The 21,829-nt window shown below is 44.7% G+C and overlaps 1 protein-coding gene across 1 annotated transcript in view; it reads left to right on the plus strand.

Moving 5' to 3' along the window:
- PARD6G (par-6 family cell polarity regulator gamma) overlaps positions 1–21,829 on the plus strand; it is an 87,933-nt gene that overhangs the window by 12,511 nt on the left and 53,593 nt on the right. The window contains exon 2 of the mRNA XM_025860244.2: positions 10,906–11,128. Coding sequence (XP_025716029.1) covers positions 10,906–11,128 — 223 coding nt within the window. The remainder of the gene's footprint in view (positions 1–10,905; positions 11,129–21,829) is intronic.

Here is a 21,829-nt window from a genome sequence, read left to right on the forward strand (position 1 = left end):
TAAATATTTTGGTGAATGTTTTCCTTGAAAATCTGTTTCTCATGACTTCCCTTGATTCCTCTCGCCTTAGGGGCCTGGAGGCGGGGCCTGGGGGGGGAGGTGCTGAGGGGGCGGGGCCGAGCTGGAGGCGGAGCCTCAACGGCAGCTTATCAGTGACGTCTCTGCGGGGGGCGGGGCCTGGGACGCTGGGTCCCTAAGGCTGGGCAGGGAGGTGCCCTGCAGAGAGAGCTCCGAGAGCTGCGGGGGTAATCCGGGTGGATAACCAGGGTAACATGAGTGCATCATTTTAAGTCTGCGTTTATCGTGCGTGAAAGGACAGAGTGGGCCACTGGATGCCCCTCGGGAGTATCTTTTATCCAAGATAAAGAACCTATTACACTAGAAAGTGACCCTAGGAATTCCGGGTGCTTCAGCCTCGGGCCCAGTCAGTGGGTGTCAGTATGAGACTTAGTGTCTAGGACCCTCCTTGACCCCTCAAGATTACAGCAGCTTCGGGATCACTGAGGGATCTAGCCCTGAAGGGTTTTTTTCAGTAAAACACCGTTCTGGTAGTAATCGTATATAATACAGTGATCAGGAGTAGAGTGTCTGTGGCTGTAACCTGCGCTGTGTGAGAGCCTTCACAGCACCCCACCCTGCAGACAGGCTGAGGGGGTTGCCCCAAGTCCCCGCAGTCCCGCGCAGTGGCGGTGGAGGCTGACCCATCCCGAACTGCGGGAAGAGACCCAGGGGCCCCTGTGCTGTGACGGGCTGCACTCCCGCGTAGCCCCCAGCAGATGAGGGAGCACACGTGCCTGCTTAGTGTATTGTGTCCTTTCTCCCATGGCACGTACCAGCTTCTAACTACTGTATGATTTACCTGCATGCGTCATTTTTACTGTTTGCTACCTGTCTTCCCCGCTAGGACTTAAGTCTCATGAGGACAGGCCTTTTTTGTTTGGTTCACTCACTTACCCAGTATGTAGGAGATACCTGTTGCTTAGAGCCACTCCATACATATTGATTAGATGATAAAAGCAGAAGCCATGCATTCCGCTAGTTATTCAGTAAATGAATGTTGTGTGCCTACTATACTCCAGGGTCTGGGGGGCGGGGGATAAAATAGAGACCATATTTTTCTTTTACAACTGCAAAGCCCAGTGCAGGAATATATTTGGTGAATAAGTTGCTGCTTGGTAGTTTGGAGGAGTGAGTTCAAGTACAGACACATGTGTCACTTAATAGGACACTTTTGGAAATGTCCTGGTGGCGTGGTTGTTCTTGGAGTCACGCTCTGGTGAAAGGGAGCAGCAAGAGTGAGTGAAGCGTCTCAGACGTTCTTCTCTTTAGAGTCAAGGAAGGGCTCTGAGCTGGGAAGCAGGTGGGACGGGGCCTCAGAGCCTCTCAGGAGAGTCCATCTGCCTGCAGCAAGCATGCGATGCCTACTGCATGGTCACTAGTGGAGGGCACAGCCTAGTGTCACGGACCCAAGGACTCCCACCTGATTTATCCCGAGCAGAAGGCAAGTGGTCAGAGCAACCGACTGCCCTTCCTTCCTGGGAAAGTCATTTGGAAACAAGGCCTTTCTTCAGAAACACCTTCAGGCAGCCCCTGGGTGTGGTTGAGACCCCGTGAGCCTTTGTGTCTTTAAAATGGGCACATAACGTTGAGCTATGCCATCGGAAATACAGTCACAAACTGATTACCACAGAGATGGTGTTCTACACGGTTAAAGACCCTTCCAGGTCACCTGTTTACTCACCTGTTTGCAAATAGTGTTGGAACATTGCCTCCTTGGATTTGATGGTGAAAACATCATCTTTGTACTGACACCTGGGGGGCGGGGTGGGTGGCGCTGATGTTTGGCTTCAAATCTCACATACACAGGACTGGGCTGGTGTGTAGCATGGGAACTGGTTGTGACTTCATGCTCCTATCTCCTCCTGTGTTCCTGTTTTGACTTAATTCATTGATTCAATGAAAATTTGTGTGTTGGAACTATACTGGTCTAGAACAACCAGACTCTCGTGGGCTGGTACTCCAGTGGTGAGCTGTTTGCTGCTGTAACTCATATAGTAATTACAAATTTGTGGCTGCATGGGATTTGGGAAGTGCCTTAGAAGTGACTCAGTTACTAAGCAAATTTTAAGTGGTAAAGACTCTACCTTAATGCCTGGCTCCTGTGGCCTTGCCTGGTGAGTCTGACAATACCCTGTCATGTCCCTGTGGGCCCAGGGACTTAACCTTCCTCACTTCAGGGGCATCTGAGAGTTAGAGATACCTCCTCCACAAGACCACAAGCATCCAGAAAAAGACTGTTTTCAAAATATAGCAGATAAGTGAAAAAAAGCACAGAGTTGACCAGTGTGGATAGTATGCTATTGTTTGTTTAGAAAAGAAGGAATATAGACACAGTTCACTTATAATGCCTTCACATGCCTTTGAAGGGCACATACAACTGAAATCACTGGTTCCTGTAGGGAGGGGGCTGGGTGGCTGGGAGACTTTTTACTGAAAACATTTTGAATTTTGAGCTATGTGGGTCTATCCCTATTCAAACCATAAAGAAAAACATACCAAACAGTGTGGTTCCAATTCTTTTTTTAAAGCATGCATGTTAGAGGTCTACAAGAACATGCCCTCACACACTGCAGAGATGTCTCAGTCAGATATCCCTACGTGGGACCCTCATGAGCCAGCCCAGGTACTAGACCTCCAGAACAGGTGAGCTCTCAGCTCCAGATGGCACCTCAAGCGTCATACCAGATACTAGACCTTGATTTTCCTCCTTTTTCTTTTTTTGCCTTGCATGAATCTTCCTGGTTTCCCCATGGTTCCCCCATACCTTTTCACAGGCATGTATGGCCAGTTTTTCTGACTGCTTCAGAGCAAAGACTACCTTGATTTATATGCATAAAAGGAAATAATGTTTTTTTTAAAAACAGAGTGTTTTAAGGAAATGATGAAAGAGGATAGAAATTCAGAAATAGAGACCTTTGCCCTTTTTATGAAAACCACCCTGAAAGAGGAGGTGAGCTGGGGGTGGGGGAAGTTGAGTCAGACACTGTGGCAAAGAGAGACTGTGAGCCAGTTATGTTGCCCCCTTGAGTTTGAGCTGCCTACCTCTGTGAGGGGGATGAAGGGCATAATGCATCTCTCCCAAGTGGCCTGAGATTAGAAAAGGAGTATGTGTATCTCCTGCCCCCATGAAACTGTTAGAAACACAAATATGTGTGAGCCTTGAATCCTCCAGTGTTGGAAACAGTGATTAATTGCCCCCCATTCTCTTTGGGGCATGCAGGGACATCACATGGGGTGCAACACCCTCCCTAGCTGGAAAGACAGCAGTGGAAAGGGCCTCAGTGAGAAGAAAGTGCTCAGTTTGATTTTTCTCCTCTTCCCTTTGACTTTGGCCCTATCAGGAGGGATGACATTGAGCCAGAGCTGCTTCTTAGTCACCAAAAAATGTGCCATTTTAGAGTTTTAAAGAAAATAGTACCTGAGCGAGTTTAAGAGGAAAGCTGGGGATCATATTTTCCATTGTAGGAAGAATGACTTTGGTTAGCTTGGAGTGGTAGCCGCTTAGTGCTGCAGACATAGAATTGAATCAGAGTCAGGAAATGGGGTCTTATTTCCAGACTGGAATCCAGGAGCTCTGTGACCTTGGGCAGATTCTCACCCTCTCTGAGACCCTCAGTATGGATGCTTGGAGAGACACTTTCAATGAGGAAGCTTAAAATTTAATTGTGGACATGAAGACAGCTAACCCAAACAAGCCTTTAGTGCTCTGCAGTGTCCTACACAAAATAGATTTTTTTTTTTTAACATACAGAAAAGTGTAGAGAGATCTCATTAGGTATCAAGAAAAAGAAAATTTTACATTTTTAACATTTTTAACCTGGAAAATAATAAATAATCATGGTAGCGCTAATGGCTCATCCTTGAAGTCACATGACATTGAATGATGAAAACAGATTTGTATTGCCAGAGTCTTGTGACTCCAGAAATATCATTCATATAGAGTTTTAGTTTCTGAATTGGAGAAGAGGGACTGAGGGCCTTTTGCAGTTTGGAGCCAGGGTGGAGATGGGTGTGAGGGAAGGCAAGTTCTACCCTGCTCAGAACGCCTGCCCTCTGTCTTTACCAGTTCAACACTGTGGGACCAATTCAAACTGGAAAAGCTTGCCCTACCAGCTTGAACTAAGTCTTGTATCCTGTTTCTGCTCTGCAAGACCCAGCAGTAATGGGGGGGGGGGGCTTCCCTGAGTTCTTAAATCTTTATCTTCTAAATTGATGTGTGCTGACAACAGATGCTTGGATACTTGGTTTCCTGTATGCCTAGAACAAAAGCAGAGCCTGCACTGAACCTGTCCAGTGTTACTCTCTGGGGTTTCCATGTTTCCGAACACAGCTTCCAATCAGCCTTCAATTGGCTATTTAAAAAAATTATTATTTGAGTTGAAACTTAAAAAAAATTACAGCTCTATAAGCTATAATTCACATGAAATAAAATTCACAACTTTAAAGTATAAATTCAGTAGTTTTTAGTATATTCACAGAGTTGCACAATCATTACCACTATCTAATTTTGGAACATTTTCTTCACCCCAAAAATAAACCTCCTACCCATTAGCAGCTATTCTCAATTCCTTCTATCCCCAGCCCCTGGCGACCACTAGTCTATTTTCTCTATGACTCCGCCTATCCTGTACCTTGCATGTAAACTGACTCATCCATGAAAAAATCAGTATATGGTCTTGTCTTTTGTGTCTGGCATCTTTCACTTAGCATAATGTTTTCAAGGTTCATCTTTATTGTAGGCTATATCCGCACTGCATTTTGGGGGACAACATAAGGCCAAGATCCACTCATGGGAGCCTGGCACTATCCAGGGAAAACCAGCAGCCCCACACCCAGTGTTATTGCCTCAGACCCTAGTCTTGCTATGGGGTCAGCGTGCCTGGTGTAGACCAAGCAGACTGCCTCTGGAGTTGTCTTTTAATCAGAAGAAATAAGTTACAAGCAGGCAAAAATACACTTTGACTATCATTTATATATACCTCTGTAGTTACATTTAATAGTGCTCTTGATTTTTCATGGATTCAAGTTAATGTATAGTGTCCTTTTATTTCAGCCTGAAAGATAGCTTTAATATTTCTTATAAGGCAGCTCTGCTGGTGGCAAATTCTCCTGGTTTTGTGTGTTTGGGACTATCTCATTTCTCCTTCATTTTTGAAGGATAGTTTTGCTGGATATAGAATTATCAGTTGACGTTCTCCGCTCCCCCCCCCCACATGTCATCCCACAACATTTTAGTCTTCGTGATTTCAGACAGGAAGTCATTCATATTACTGCGGATTCTTTATATGTAAGGAATTATTTTCCTGCTTTTAAGATTCTCTCTTTGGCTTTAGGTTTTGACAGTTTGACTATGATACTTCTAGGTGTGGATCGCATTGAGTTTATCTTAATTGTAGTTTGGACTTTTGGATATGTAGATTAAATTAATCAGATTTGGGAAGTTATGGACATCGTTTCTTCAGATATTCTTTCTGCCTTTTTCTCTCTAGTTAACCATGAAGGCATGCCAGACCCCAACTCTCTGACTCTCAACAGGGAATGTATTCCTTGGGATGTGTGGTAGCATGCCACAGATCTCTGAGACTGTTCATTTTTCTTCACCCATCCTCATGTTTGCTGATTATTTCTTCAGCCGCCTCTAATTGTCTGTCAAGTCCCTCTAGGGAACGTCTTCATTTCAGTTACTCTACTCTTCAACTGCAGAATTTCTGATTCTTTTTTTTAAATGATTTTCATCTCTTTGTTGATAATCTCTGTTTATTGCTTTCACGGTTTCTTTAGCTCTTTAGACATGGTTTTCTTCAGTTATTTGAACATAATTATAATAGCTGATCTCAGATCTTTGTCTTGTAAGTGTAGCATCTGGGCCCCCTCTGTGACTACTTTGGCTGCTTAGTTTCCTCTGCACGGAGGCCACTTTTTTCTGTCTCTTTATGTATCTCATAACTTTGTTGAAAACTAAACATTTTAAATAATATGATGTGATAACTCTGGAAATCAAACACTTCGCTCTTAAGGGTTTGTGGATGTTGCTGCTTTTTGTTTTAGTGACTTTCCTAGACCAATTCTGTAAAGTGTATTATTTCTTATGTGTGACTACCGTTAGCTTCCTGGTCATCTGGTGATTGAACAGAGATTTCCTTAAATGATTTGAACCAGTGAGTCCCCTAGCCCTTGCCTGGGGGCTGTGTGTGTGTGTGTGTGTGTGTTGGGGCATATCTTCAACACTCCAGCCACTTACTCTTTGCTTTAGCCTTCACTTCCTGACTCACAGAATCCCAAGATCAGCCAGGTGGCAGAGATTTTAGCCTTCTCGGGCCTTTCCTGATCACATACACAGCCCTGCATATGTGTGTGTCCGTCTGTATCATAGGAATGAATCAGAGCTTCTCACAGCCTCCTGTGGACATCTTATTCCCCTCCATTTCTTTTATTGTAGTAAAATACACATCACATAAAATTTGCCACTTAACCATTTTATGTGTGCAGTTCAGTATCCCTAAGTACATTCACAGTGTTTTGCAGCTGTCCCCACCATCTCCAGAACTCTCTTGTCCTGTGAAACCCAAAGTCTATTAAGCAATGACTTCCCAGTTCCCTGCAACCACCGCCTGCCCTCTGTCTCCATGATCTGGTGGCTCCAGGACCTCACACAAGAGGAGTCCCATGGCACTGGCTCACGTCACTTGGCACAGTGTCCTCCAGGCTCAACTGTGTGGCAGCAGGTACCAGAATATCCCTCCTTTTTAAGGCTGAATAACATTTCATTGTATGGATATATACCATTTTATACTTAGAAGTTCTCTATATATTCTGAGTATTATTTTACAGGCTTTCATACTCTGTGAATAGTGTCCTTTCAAAAAAAAAAAAAGATTTTATTTATGAGAGAGAGAGTGGGAGGAGGAGCAGAGGGAGAGGGACAAGCAGACTCCATGCTGAACGCAAAGCCCAGTGCAGGGCTCGATCTCAGGACCCTGAGATCATGACCTGAGCCGAAACCAAGAGTCAGGTGCTTAACTGACTGAGCCACCCCTCTGTGGCTAATGTCTTTTGATGCACAAAAGGTGGATTTCCCTAAGTCTAATGTCTATTTCTTTTGTTACCTATGCCTTTGATGTCATATCCAAGAAATCATTGCCAAACCCAGTGTCCTAAAGCTTTTGCCCTAAGTTTTCATCTAAGAATTTTATAGTTTTGGGTCCTACATTTAGGACATTTACCCATTTTGAATGACTCTTGGTGGTGGTGTGACATAAGAATCCAAATTCATTGTGATAAAAGCATCTTATTTAAAAAATTAATGGCATGGGGTACTAATCTTATATCTTTACTTCCCCTTTATATCAGATTACACAAGTTTCCTCTAGTTGCAATAATTAGCAGGCACAATTCATTGTCATATAATTCTTGATGAACTTAACAGAATTTGAAAAAGTGAATTGTTCCAAGGATTGGGCAGGAAATCTTGCAAGTCCAGTTGTTTCCAGTACTTTGCTTTCAACGGCATTAAAAGTTGTCCTAATTAAATTGTCAGCTAATAGATTATTAAAAATAATTTTAATGATATGATTATTTACTTTTGGCACATTGCTTGTCGAGAGTCAGAGAGCTGGGGTCTGGCATGCCTTCAGAGCCCTCAGTCCCATGTGTTGCTGCCGAGAGAAGGCTTTTCAGTGCTGACATTCACGGCCAGAAGTAGCCAAAAAGCCGATGTTACACTTGCCTCATATAGCATTAAACATTTTTCATTCAGTGAAAGATTTTTTAAATGTTTACTTTGGATGTTTAATAATTATGAAATTTTATAACTGTGTTCTAATTGTGATTTAATAATTGTAGTGACTCAGGCTAGAACCTTTATGGTAAAAAATCTATTTTATATTACTTTATAGTTTTGGTAAAATACACATACATTAAATTTACCATCTTAGCCAGTTTTTCAGCAGTTTAGCAGGGTTGGTTCCATTCACATTGTTGTGAATGTGTGAGGACTCTTTCCATCTTGCAAAATTAGAATTCTATACCCACTGACGACAATGTAGAAATACTCTCCACAGATAGAGCCTTACGGCTATGTGAAAAAGAAGGTTTAATTTAATTTATCTGTTTTTCTGGCATAGAAGAGTGATAGGGTACTCAAGCATGAATTCTTAGGATAAAATGTTAGGGTTCGATCCTCTTGGGGCACCTGCTCTGGGTTAGCAGACAAGTTAGCTGCCTCAGACAGCCCATCTTTTCTTCCTTGTGCCCTGACCACAGCCATGACACTTCCCCTTGGAAGGACCAGGGTCCACAGAGTAAAGCAACCCACAGAATGGGAGAAATCACATACCTATTCAGGGAAACGAGCCAGTCACAAAAAGACAAACTGTATGATTCCACTTGTGTGAAGTGCATAGAGGAGTCACAGTCCTAGAGTCCTGGAATAGGTGGTGGCGAGGGGCTGGGGGAAGGGCTGGGGTGTCATGTTTAATGGGGACAGACTCAGTTCACAGGATAAAAAGGCACATGGATGGTGGGGACCTGGCACAGAGGGTAAATTTTATATTATGTGTATTTTGCCACAATAAAATATAGGAAAAATGCTAATATCCCATTTCATACCTCTTTTTGCTAAACTTGGAGGTTCATTCAACGTATGAAGCGTGTTCACCATCCTGCTGGATTGATAAAGTCAGCCTCATTATCAAACAGGTCAGACTTGCTTTCTGTCAGGAAGAAGTCTGGATTTTCATTTCAAGTCAACACGTTAGGACGTATTTTGAAGAAAACTACTGGAAGAAGTGCGAAATAACTTAGATGTGTCTTAGATCAAATGCAATTACAACAGAAACATCGCAGAACGGGCTTGTCTAATGTGCTGATTCTCATGCTCACGCTGGGATGTCCTGAGTCCAGCAGGAGTGAGAGACGCAGCCGGAGTCCCTTAGAGCAAGTGCGTGGTGTCCAGTTTGGGGGAGTAATCGTGAAAGTCAGAGACACTCACTAGTTTCATTAGACACCATCCAACTCTCTTTACGTATATAATGAAAAGAGGGTGTATACAGATAAAAACTAACTGTTCTGGAAGTTAACTTGTATTAGATATGAAATGGCAGAGATGATGGCTATTGTTCAAATAAAGATTCATGATGTGCTGACATAACCAAATCTGAAAAAAAAATCACATTAAATGTATGTTGTAGGCTTGGGTTCTTGTGTCTTGACAAGTTTTGTGGCCACAGGACGTAGCCCCTGTGTATGAGAGGTTCCGTATTGCTCACCCTGGGCCAGCTAATGCTGCATGCTTGGAATAAATATCGGGAATCTTTATATCGCTTATCTTTAAATAATGCAGGGAGGGATTTCCAGGTTTGCTGTGCTGTGTACCCCCAACAGCAGAGGGATGGGGGAGAGCCTCGCCTTTGCCCCTTGCGCTGAGCTCAGAGCCTTTCCTTCCCTTACCCAGTATGTGGGAGGCAGGCCTTAGGAGTTTTGCTTACTCACTGAAGGTGGCTTTTCCCAAACCCATATTTTGGAATGTCCCACTGTTGTGCGCCTTGAAGTATTTTATTCCTGGGGCAATGCAGGGTGGGTGAGGAGTTTGTTTTCTTTTGCTTTTTAAAAAGAGGAATGGAACAGGAGACTCTGGTTCTCAGAGATCTGTGGACGTGGAGATTTGGAGATGGATTCCCTTAAAATCAGTGGTTTTATGTGTGCGGTCCCCAGCCCGACAGCATCAGCTTGTCCTGGGAACTTGTTAAAAATGCAAATTCTTGGGCTGGTCTCCAGATCAGCCCAGTCCAGATCTCTGGGGCCCCCCAGGTACTCTGATGCCGACCCAGTTTGAGAACCACACAAACCCACATGGTTTGAGTTGATTTGCCCTTGACTAGTTGACATAATGTCTAGATGATATAATGACTCGTTTAGTATAAACATTAGACGTTTCATTTATGTGTATTTTGGAACCACTATAATTAGTTTTCAGTTATATTGAAGAGCACTGAATCTGTCCTGATGAATAAAGGTCTCTATTGCCAAGTAAGGAACAACAGCATGCCCTAATCCAGAAAACCTTAGGCCAAACCGCGGTGTCCTCAGATCCCAGGATGGTTCAGCCCGTGGGAGGTGACCTAGGGTCCTCTCCCAGCACAGGACTGCCTGGGCACCTGAGCCAAGGCCAGGGACTGTCAGGAAAGATGGGCCCTGGGCATTCCCTGGGACAGACAGACTGAATACCATCTTTTTGGGGGAGAGATCTGCTCTTTTTGGCCAGTACCAGGGCCCTATCTTCCGAGATTTCTGAAACCTCCTTTTTACCACTTCCCTTCCTTCCTTCCTTCCTTCACTTTTGCTTCCGCTTCTGATCCTTTGGAAGTATAGCCATTTGGTCTTTTAAAAATGCAAATCGTATCAAATCAGTTTCTTGCTTAAAATTGTTACAGGACTACGCATTGCTCTTAGGAAAAATTCCAGAGGTTTCAGCTGGCCCTTGCTTTGCTCCTGCCTCTAGGCATCTGACCCTGCCTCAGGGTTGTTCAGACCCTAACCTGGGCCTGCACAGCCACCCCAGGTGAAGACCCTCACCAAGGCTCCTGTTTCATTTCATCCACCATCCTCGTAATTAATTTTGACATTGCTTTTCCTCTCTAGCCCGGGCTCCAGCACCTCCCCTGTCCTCAGTGTTGGTGGAACTGATTCCCACACTTTTGTCTTTGCACAAAGCTCTGTGAGGGCAAGGACACTGTCCGCCACTGTGTCCCAGGCCTCATGGATGGCACACACATGTCATTCAGTGAACAAGCCTTATTTTGGTACTTTTATCCGCCACTCACTTACTCCCTGTCTCTTGCATTGTAGTTTGGGGCTGAGTTCCGAAGGTTCTCCTTGGACCGTCACAAGCCAGGGAAATTTGAAGACTTCTACAAGCTGGTTGTACACACGCACCACATCTCCAACACTGATGTGACCATTGGCTATGCGGACGTGCACGGGGACCTGCTGCCCATCAACAACGATGACAACTTCTGCAAGGCGGTCTCAAGTGCAAACCCTCTGCTCCGGGTCTTCATCCAGAAACGAGGTACTGGGCGGGGCGCTGCTCAGTGCCCATCACACACATGCAGCTCCCACTGTCATCTGTCAGGACAGAGCCATACAGTTCTCATTTCTAGGCTCTGGGGCAGATGAAAGAAAGTAATGTTTATTTGGTCAACATTAATTTATTTGAAAGGCTTAAAAAATTTAAAATGCATTTTCCATCTTCAGTAGTGTTGACTTCTGATCTTTAAATAGTGAGGAAAAAATAATATTGATGCGTTCATATTTTAACTGGAAGCAAGGGAGTTCACTAACAAAAAGGCATTAGCCAGTAACCAAAGAATGAAGCTTGTGGTTGCTAGTGTGTGTTTTCCACTGTCTTTTTAGGATTGGAAAATGATGCTAGCTTTAAATTATGACTTTGGTTAACTTTTCACTCTGAGGGCCTAGCTTTGCTGTAACAGTATCATTTTATGGGAAAATAAGCTGCTAATGTAGGTTAATGGTTGAAAGGGAAGGTGCCCTGCCATTGAGTCAAAGTGGGTCCTTGTGTTGCTCACTTCTCAGAATGGCATCTTTTCATCTCTAAACTTGGGAGAATCTTCACATTTCACAATAAAATACTGAAGGGAAGAGCCACCTGTAGGTGAGGCTTGACGTTTAGAAAATGGCATTTCCTGGTTGACTGGGTCATGACTGGACCTTCTGTGCCCATAGCGAGCGCGCTGCTATGGCACATCTGCACGGGGCAGAGCAGCCTCGGGGACACTCACAGAGTGACAGCTACCGCTCACGGTGGGGAGAGGGGGGCTGAGCACACACTGGGGGCAGTAGCCACAGTGTTTGGGGCAGGAGGAGGTGTGGGGCCAGGTGCCTGGTTCTAAAGGCAGGCAGGGCACCGCAGTCCCTCCTGCACATGAGGGCCGTCTGAACATACGTGCCCCTCAGGTCATCCTGAGATAAATAGGCCACACTTGCAGGTGCCCAGAGCGCTGGCTGGCCGTCCGTGCTCTTTGAGTTTTGTTTGTGGTGATGGAAGGGAATGCATAGAGAGGGACTGCAGGAGGTCCGCTGACCTCCCTTTCTGACTGGTCCTCTGGCGCAAGATCAGACAGCTTTGCATCTGCGGTCTTGCTGAGCTCAGTGTCCTGCTGATGGTACTGAGAAGCCCGCACAGCTGTCACTTCCTCACGGTGACGTCTGCTTCATCCCTGGCCCCCCGTGCTGCTGGGCATCTGCACGCTCTGCTGCCTCTGCGTGGCCCCTGGCTCAGCCACAGCCTCCGGCATCCTCCTGTTCTTGTCCCCCTTCCCTGTGGCCACACCTGCAGCCCACTGCCCCGCCTGGAACTCTTCGCCACTCACGTCGCTCCCGTGTTTGTTCATACACCACCTTCTCAGAGCAGCCTGGTCCAAGCTGCTCTGCCTCATTACCTCATGTTCCCTCAACCTCTTCTCTGTCCTGTTCTGCTTCCCTGTGTTTATCAGTTGTTCTCCAGGCGCCAAACCCCACGTTCCCCAGGCTGCCCTGGCCGTCCAAGGTCATGGGGTTTGCTCACAAGGTGAGTGTGGAGCAGCGTGTGGGTTACAGATCTGCACACGGGCTTTGTCATCTGCCACACAGGCTGGACTCGTGCGTGCGGGGCTGGGGACGGAGGCCCTACCAAGGCCACTCTTATCTCGAGTGCTGGTGGCACTTGGTGCCCCATGCTGCTGATTCACCGAAGCTGAGGTGACCCAGGAAGCTCCGGGGTTTGTGTGTTTGCAAGTGGGAATGTGTTACCTTCACAGTCTGTCTTCCAAGGTGAAGTCACTCACATTTGTTTGTCGCCCAGAATCGATACTCCAGGCCCTTGGGTGGCCATTCGCAGAAGTGCAGAGCGGGAAAGGGTCAGCAGCCGGTGCAGCTGAGATCGGAAAGGGCACCACTCCACCCTCCTGCTTCTGCTGAAAAACGTGTCCTTTTCACAGTCCATGCAGTGTCCTATTTGTCACTTTTTCTGCATATTCTTTTTTTTAATTGTGGTAAAATACATATGACATTAAATTTGCCATTGTACTGTTCAGGGGCATTAATACATTCATAGTGATGTACAACCATCGCCACCCTGTCTCCATAATGTTTTTCATCTTGTAAAACTGAGTCATTCTGTCTTTTAACTAACTCCCTATGCTGCCCGGCACCCGCCACCCTACTTTGTGTCTGTGTGGCTGTGAGCCCTCTAAGAAACTCATAAAAGTGGAATCCCACAGTATTTGTCTCTGTGACTGGCTTGTTTCACTGAACACAGTGTCCTCAAGGTTCATCCGTGTTGTATCATGTTGCACAATTTCCTTCCTTTGTAAGGTTGAATACTATTCTTTTGTGTGGACAGAGCACATTTTGTTCATCATTCATCCATCAGTGAACATGGGGGTTTCTTCCACATTTTAGCTATTGTGAATAATGCGGCTATGAACGTGAGACAAATATCTTTTTGAGACCCTCTTTTCAATTCTTTTGGGTATATACCCTGTAGTATATATATTGCTGCTTCATATGGTAATTCTGTTTTTAACTTTTTGAGGAACTGTCATATTGTTTTCCACAGTGGCTGCGCCATTTTGCATTCCCCCCAGCAGTGCACAGGGGTCCAGTTTCTCCACATCCTTACCAACACCTGTTGTTGTCTGGATTTTCTTTTTATCTTTTCTTTTCCCCCCAACACGGGACTTGAACTCACAACCCCGAGATGAAGACCTGAGCTGAGATCAAGAGTCGGACACCTAACCAACTGAGCCACCCAGGTGCCCCTCTGATTTTTCACTAGTAGCCATCACAATGAGTATGAGGTGGTTTCTCATACTTTTTTTTTTTTTTTTAAAGATTTTATTTATTTATTCATGAGAGACACACAGAGAGAGAGAGAGAGAGGCAGAGGAGAAGCAGGCTCCCAAGGAGCAGGGAGCCTGATGCGGGACTCGATCCCAGGACTCTGAGATCATGACCTGAGCCGAAGGCAGACGCTTAACCATCTGAGCCACCCAGGTGCCCTGGTTTCTCATACTTTTGATTTCTAAGTCCCTAATATTTAGTGATGTCGAGTATATTTTCAGTGCCTAATGGCCACTTCTACATCTTCTTTGGAGAAACATCTGTTCAAGTCCTTTGCCCATTTTTGTACCAGATTCTCTTTGGTTGGTGAGCTTCAGGAGTTCTTTATATTCTGGATATTAATCCCTTATCAGATATATGACTCACAAGGATTTTCTTTCATTCTGTGGGTTGCCTTTTTCCTCTGTGATTATGTCTTTTGATGTACAACATTTGTAATTTTGTACAAAGACAAATTTGTCAATTTTTTCTTTTGTTAACTGTGCCTTTGGTGTCGAATCCAAGAAATCACTGCCAGATCCAATGTCCTGAGGCATTTTTCCTAAGTATTCTTCCAAGGGTTTTATCGTTTTAGGTCTTACATTTAGGTTTTTAGCTTTTATAATTGGCCATGTGTTAGCCTTCCCTGAGACCTTACTGCGTGCACGGCTTCCCGCTGCTGTCTCCAGTCCTTCCCTTGTGCCTGTCGGACTCCTGGGAGCGGCTCTTGCAGGAAAGGTCCAGTGGTCACCGACTGCCACAGCTTTTGTTTGTCTGGCAATGACTTGATTTCTCTCTCACTTTGCAGCACAGTTTTGCTGGATATAGGATTCTCGGTTTTTCTTCTTATAGCTCTGACCATATTGGTGTACTTTCTTTGAAATCCAAAGTTTCTGATGAAAAATCTGCAGATAATCATACTGAGGATCCCTTGGATGTGATGAGTCTCTTCTCTCCTGCTGTTTTCAGGGTTCTCTCTTTGTCTTTTGAAAGTTTGATTGTAACGCGTCTCCGAGTGGGTCTCTCTGACTTCATCTGACTTTGAATTTGCTGAGCATCTTGAATTTTATATTCATGTCTTTCTTACCAGTTAGGAAGGTTTTTGGCCATTATTTCTTCAAATATTCTCTCTGTCCCTTTCTCCTCCTTAGACTCCCACATGTGAATGCTGGTGCTCTTGATGGTGTCCCACAGGTCCCTTAGGCTCTGTTGTTTTTTTTTTTCATGTACTTTCTATTCCAAAGTGTTAATCATTTCCACTGTCCTGTCTTCAAGTTCACTGATATTTCTTCTGTCTGCTCAAATCTGTTTTGAATCCCTCTAGTGAGTTTTTCATCTCAGTTACTGTACTTCCAGCTCCAGAACTTCTTTTTTTTCTTATGTTCATTTAGCCAGCATATAGTACATCATTAGTTTCTGATGTAGTGTTCAATGATTCATTAGTTGTTATAACACCCAGAACTTCTTTTGGGTTTCTTTTCTGGTTTTCTACTTCTTTATTGATATTTCCATTTTTCTCATACTTTTTTTTTCATGATTTTATCCACATCTTCCTCTAGTTCTTTGAGCATCTTTAAGACAGTTGCTTTAAAGTCTGACTAGTAGATCTGACCTCAGGTCTTTTTTAGGGACAGATTTTGTTGAGTTCTCTTTTTCCTTTCAGTGGGCCAGACTCTGCTGTTTCCTTCTGTGCCTTGTGATTTTTTGGCTGACCACCGAACATTCGAATCTCATGATGTGGTAACTCTGGAAATCAGATTCTCCCCCTTCCCCAGGGTTTGCTGTTTTGTTGTCATCGTTCTTTTGATGGTTGCGGGCTGTCTCTGTGCCGAGGACCAGCCTGAGGTGTAAACTGAATGTCTTCTCAGGGCTTTTCTGAGCCTTTCCTTGGGCATGCGCGGTCCCTTCCTAATTCCCACGTATGCAGCTCTTTTTGAATGTCCCACTCTGTGGCTCCCAAAAGGGGAAAAGTGAAAAGCAAAAGGGGGACAAGGGGGCCCTCGCCCTTCCAATGCCCTTGGAGTCACTGGAGCTGGAGGGCCGACAGCAACGGCGGCCAGGCTCTGTGTCTGCACCTGTGTGATCAGAAGCAGCCGGCAGTGGTCAGAGCTTAGACTCCTGCTCTTTGGAGGACGGGGTGCTTCTTGCCCACCTGGCGTCTGCAGGCTGCCCCAGAAACACGTGCACAGCTGCCTGCCGCACGGCTGGGTAGCTGCTCTGTGCTGGGAGCTAGAAGAGACCAAAACTGACTACTTCTCCTGGACAGCTGCAAGCCTTCAGCCGACTCCGCAGTCCCCAAATAGTCCCATCAGAGAGATTCTGCCGTGTGGTCATTGCCCGGTGGGCAGAGATTCCTGGTGCTCCCTGCTCTGCCCTCTTCCCAGGAGCCACCTGTGCTTTTCTTATGATGTCACTGATGAAAATGACCCCAAGCATCATGCAGGAGTGCTGTTGAATTTTCCTCAGTGCAAGAGGGGTGTGATGTGCTTTATGTAGAAAATGCTCTTGGCTGTGAGTTCAACATTATGAATTGGTAATGTCTTTAAATAGAAACATATAGCACAAAGGTTTGTATTGCTCAGTGGATAAAAACATGATTAAGAGGCTCACAGGACCCTAATCCTGTATTTTTCCAGGAGCCATGGTTCAGTGTTCAAGGAGACTTTATAGAATATAACTACCATGAATAATGAAAATCACCTCTGTATGAGAAGTCCAGAGTGGGAAAATCCATAGAGACAAAAACAGATTCATGGTTGCTAGGGGGAGGGGTATTGGGAGATTAGGGTTTCTTTACTGGACAGTGGAAATATTCTGGAATTCAATAGTGGTGTTGATTGCAGGGCTTTGTAAACATACTCATAACCATTGAATTATACTCTTTAAGTGGGTAGATGTTATGGTATGTAAATTATGTTTCAATAAATAAATTATATCTCAGTATCTCTGTTTGAAAAGTATGAGATTTAAACCAGACTCTCCTGGATCTGAGCTTCAACCCTGGGTGATGTCATTTGGGCTCATATTTAGCCTTTTTTTCCAAAATTCAGCCATTTTCAATAGGTGTGAATACTTGCACTTTTTAGTTAATTTCTTTGGCATCAAAACTCAAGACAGTGCTCAGGACCCTGCATTTGGCTCCTGATGGGCCTCTGTCTTGGGTCCATTGATAAATTTATTAGGAATGTAACTGACACTACACAGCAGGATTAGCAGGACCCACCACTTTGTTGCCAGTAGAAACCACAGATATTTTCATGTGGTGTGTTCATGTGTTCCTTGTAGCCAGATGTGTTACACATCATTTGCAGTAATCATTATTTTAAAACAGCAGTACAGATTGTTATTTAATGCACTAGTAAGAAAGCACACATGTGTTGTATCACATATTTGTTGTAGAATTTTGATTGTCTTCAAAATAACTAATTTCCTTTGTAAATACATGTATTTTACTTAATGCCTTTAAGAATGTTATTCTGAGAAGCAGTTTCCCAGCATCATCAGATTGCTGAGGGTCCTTGGAGCACTCGGGGTTAAGAACCCAGTTCTGGATAGTCTGTATTGGGGAGCTCAGATGACAGGCCAGGAATGACTCAGATTTTTGTCCCCCTGGGACTGAGTCAGGGACATCTTCTTAGGGTGTTAGATGGTATTTCTGTCCTGGCTGCGGACCATGCCTTTGGACTTAACACATCCAGGCTTCTCTCTTCCAGCATTTACTAGGCTTCTGCAATCCTCTCTCTGGGGCTGGACTCCTGCTAAAAACTGTGGCATCTCTGTGTGTATATAACAGATGTCATTATGCCTTTCACTTTAATGCTTTGCCCATTAAATAAGTTACAGAATCAAGAAGTCACAGTGGGAGAATCTGGGCTCAAACTTCTCACACTCAGCCAGTGTTGAGGAACCACTTTCTCTGTCCCCTGCATGCTCCTCTGGTCCCCTCTAAGGACGCAGGAACATTTTGGAAAGCTGGCCCAAACCAGAGAATGCAGACAAGACCAGCAGAGATACTCAGAGTATCTCTATTTTTAGCAGAATAAACAGGAAGTGCAAACACTAACTTTTCACCACTTATCCATCAAGTAAACCCGTCCAATACCAGCATTCCTAGCACTCTTGTTATTTAAGAGATGGGCCTTTTCACCACTTATCCATCAAGTAAACCCCTCCAATACCAGCATTCCTAGCACTCTTGTTATTTAAGAGATGGGCCTTTTTACCTCCCGGGCCCCAGCCCAGAACTAGAGGTGGAATCCTAGTTGAATTTTGGTTGCTGTTTGGTCCCTCAGGTGATTAACATCTCCGGATGTCACGGGAGGGTTGTGAGGACTTAATTGTCCCAAGATTTTCAGCACAATTAGAGTATTCTGAAATATTTCCTTTTAAAGGAAACATAAATGCTGCATATTTCCATGTGTCTGGTAACTGTTTTTGGCTTTCTGGCACTCTTCTCGGTGTCTAGAATGAGGAAGACACATATGTCTGATTTATCAGAAGTTGCTTGATTGGAGATGGTGGGGAGGTATTTGTTTGTGATTTCGCTTAAGTGAGTTGCCAGAAAAAGTGATTACGGGATGTTCTTCAAAGTAAAATGTATATAATCATTGAGAATTTGGTAATACACCCTGGCAGAATCTTATAAATCCTGCTGATGACTGCTCTTCTCAGATTCTTCATTCAGTAGCCGGAGGTGTGTTTGGTTTTAGGTTGGGGTTCACTGCTCAGCAGGAAGCACTCAGTGACTTTTTTTTTCTTTTTTTTTTTTGGTGCAAAAAGTTCCTTTTATTATAGCATGGGGACAGGACCCATGGGCAAAAGGAGCTGCACTCAGTGTCTCTGACTTTTTGAGCTGCTTTAATTCTCTTTCCTTAGACACTGCCCCAGGTTTGAGGCTGCATGTGTTGAGGCAGGGGAAAGTATAGTTTTGCTGAATTAACCTTATCTATGTCCCTGTGCTTGTAGGAACAGATGCAACACCCCTCTGCTGTGGGAGCTTTTTCATGAGACACATTTGCTTCTTTAATTGCCACTGATTTCTGAAAGTTTGCATATTTGGAGAATTTCTTCTTTTTTTTTTTTAATTGAAAGGGCACACACTCTCCCACTGCTCCACCGTGGGAACATGCAGAAAACAAAATGCCTGAAGCCCGCATTCACCCCTGGAGTGGGAGTGCATGGGGGGAGAGAATGTGCTGATGTAGCTCATTAAAAAGAAAACAAAGCCAGAGCCACCCACCATCCAGAAGAATCCAGGGGCTGGTCCTGAAAAGGCTAGCCATCTGTGCAGGGAGTCGGAAACCACGAGGTCATCGGCATCCCCTGGACGTGGCATGGTGCACCTGTGCCCCGGGTCTGCCTCTCCCCCCAGCTGAGCCTGTGGGAGGGAGGGAGAACGCCCCATCCCAGAGAACACCTTGTATGTGAATGGTGAGATGGAATTGGATTCTACTCTTTTCTAGTTCATATTCTAGTCCTATTTACTTTTTCATATTCAAGCCCATGGTATGCTTATGATTTGGACTCATGCTTTTTAAAACTCTAATATATCATAAGCATATCCTGTCATTAAACTCTTTGTAAGCCTTTTTGTTTTTATTTTTTATTTTTTTTAAGATTTTTATTTATTTATTTGACAGAGACAGAGCGAGAGAGGGAACACAAGCAGGCGGAGTGGGAGAGGGAGAAGCAGGCTTCCTGCTGAGCAGGTAGCCCAATGCGGGGCTCGATCCCAGGACCCTGGGATCATGACCTGAGCCAAAGGCAGACGCTTAACGACTGAGCCACCCAGGCACCCAGCCTTTTTGTTTTTAAAAAGTCTTTTCTGCTTATGACATATTTGTAGAAGAAAATTCAAACAATGTGGAAATAATTCCACCATTCCCAGGTAACCACATTAGCATTTTGGTGAGCCCTTTCCAGACTGCTTCATATAGATAAGTCAGTTGAACATAGTTTTTCATAAATAGGGTGATAAAACACATACACTTTTAAATTAATTTTAATTTTTGGACATTATATTAAGCTAGCATTGTATTTTTGACTTTTTGTAGATGTGTGTAGATACACACTAGCCTTTTAGCAGATCTCAGTTATATAAATGTAACAATATGTAACCAATCCCTTATTTTATATTTAAACTGTTTCAACTTTTTATTTTTATAAACCATGTTGTGCATTTTTACATATGTGTCAGGTTATTTCTTTGGGGTAAATTAACAGAAAAATCTTGCTAGATTAAAAAGCGTGTGTACTTTGGACTAAGATACATACTGCCAGTGGTCTTTTCGGCAGGGCATTTGAATGACATTTGAATGGAATCTTTTTAAACACATCTTTAAAAACTGCCCTTGTGTGGCATGAAAACTCATGAGCTTTGAATCTATCCTTTTTGAATTCTGCAGTGAAGGCCAGTGAGGGTCTGGCCAGAAGTGTGGGCTCTGGGCTGCCCTCATGGGGCTGTTATACTACTCCAAACACCTGGTGTCTTATATCCTGAGTTTAGGAAGCTCCTCTCAGCCTGGCCTTGCTGGGTGGGAGCTGCAGACCCCTGGAGCTGAAATTTAAAGTGGAGACAGTGGTTGGTGCATGAGCCGCACTGTCCCTGCTGTAGCTTCTGTGGAGGCCAGAGTGTTGTTTGGCCGGAGGTGACCATCTCACTGTTTCTTTTCCATCATCTTACAGTGGCTGATCATAGGGTGATTAACATGTTTATATTTAAGCCAGTTCTCAAAGAGGATGAGCTCAAGGATGTCCCATTTGAGAGGGAAAAGGCCAAGCATGGAGGCACAGCGTGGGGCTTTCTTTTCAGTTAAGCTGACAATCCTGAGCTGAGTGATTGGTTGTCAGGCTGCCTGTGTTAGCAGGATTTCTCTTTGAAACAGATCTTTTTAAACAAAAAGCAGCATACTCCTCAGGTAATATAACATGTCTGTGTTTCTGTTTCCAGGGTGGGTTTGGGTTATGTGCCTTCACCTATTTTTAGAAGAAAGGCCCTTTGGATGGCCTGCCTGGTAAGCTGCACACCCTATGCCCCAACCTCCTCTGTGTGCCTGACTGTTTGGAAGCTGTCAGAGCTGGACACTCAGGCACTTCCCATGGAGGTGCCCACCTGACCACGCAAGCCTGCACACTGGTCATTCCTTGCTGGATTCACTAGATCTCATGCTTTCCTCAAGCACCATGGCAAGCAGATTGGAGATTTCCCATCGGCTTGAGTGCAGGTGTCTACTAGGGGCCGTGGGGATGTGTAACAGAGCCCTAGAAATGGGCCTGGTCCCACAGGGGCATGCAGGTTGTGTTGGGTGATGGAGAGCCATGGGAAGGTTTCGCAGGGCCTCTGTGGGACCTGACAGAGGTGTTGCTGCAGGTGGTGGTTTATGGGAAACCTGCCAAGCTGCCTTCTCTAAAGCCAGATGATAACCACGTGTTCCTGCACGTCCTGGACCACACGCTCTGGGGGCAGAAGTGTCTTTGGAAGTGTCTCCCTCAGCCAGGACCTAGGTTCACTTGGGACCTAGTTGTCTAGAATGGATGGAATTGAAATCTGATGTGCTGTTTATTAAACATTGCAAAAGGCTGACAGTATGAGAAATGCCAGCCCCCTTGGGCCTTTGTGAGCAAGAGGTTACATTTGAGCTTTCTTGGTGGTTTTGGGGGATTGGCAGCCACAGGTATCAGCACAAAGAATTTGGAGGGATGATCTGCCCTCTAGTACCTTATGAAAGTCAGGTTCTTGCTCTTCCCCGTTGACCTGGATGACGGCACCTAGGGAGGTCAGCCAGCCCTAACTTTGCACCATAAATTATAGAGCCCTCCGCTGAGGATTCAGCTTCTGGGATATCACTCATAATGGTTACAGAATGACCAGCTCTTCGCTAATTTCTTCATC

This window comes from Callorhinus ursinus, unplaced genomic scaffold (genome assembly GCF_003265705.2).
Source record: "Callorhinus ursinus isolate GAN/ISIS: 27379988/994484 unplaced genomic scaffold, GSC_fseal_2.0 scaffold128, whole genome shotgun sequence".
NCBI classification, from domain to species: domain Eukaryota; kingdom Metazoa; phylum Chordata; class Mammalia; order Carnivora; family Otariidae; genus Callorhinus; species Callorhinus ursinus.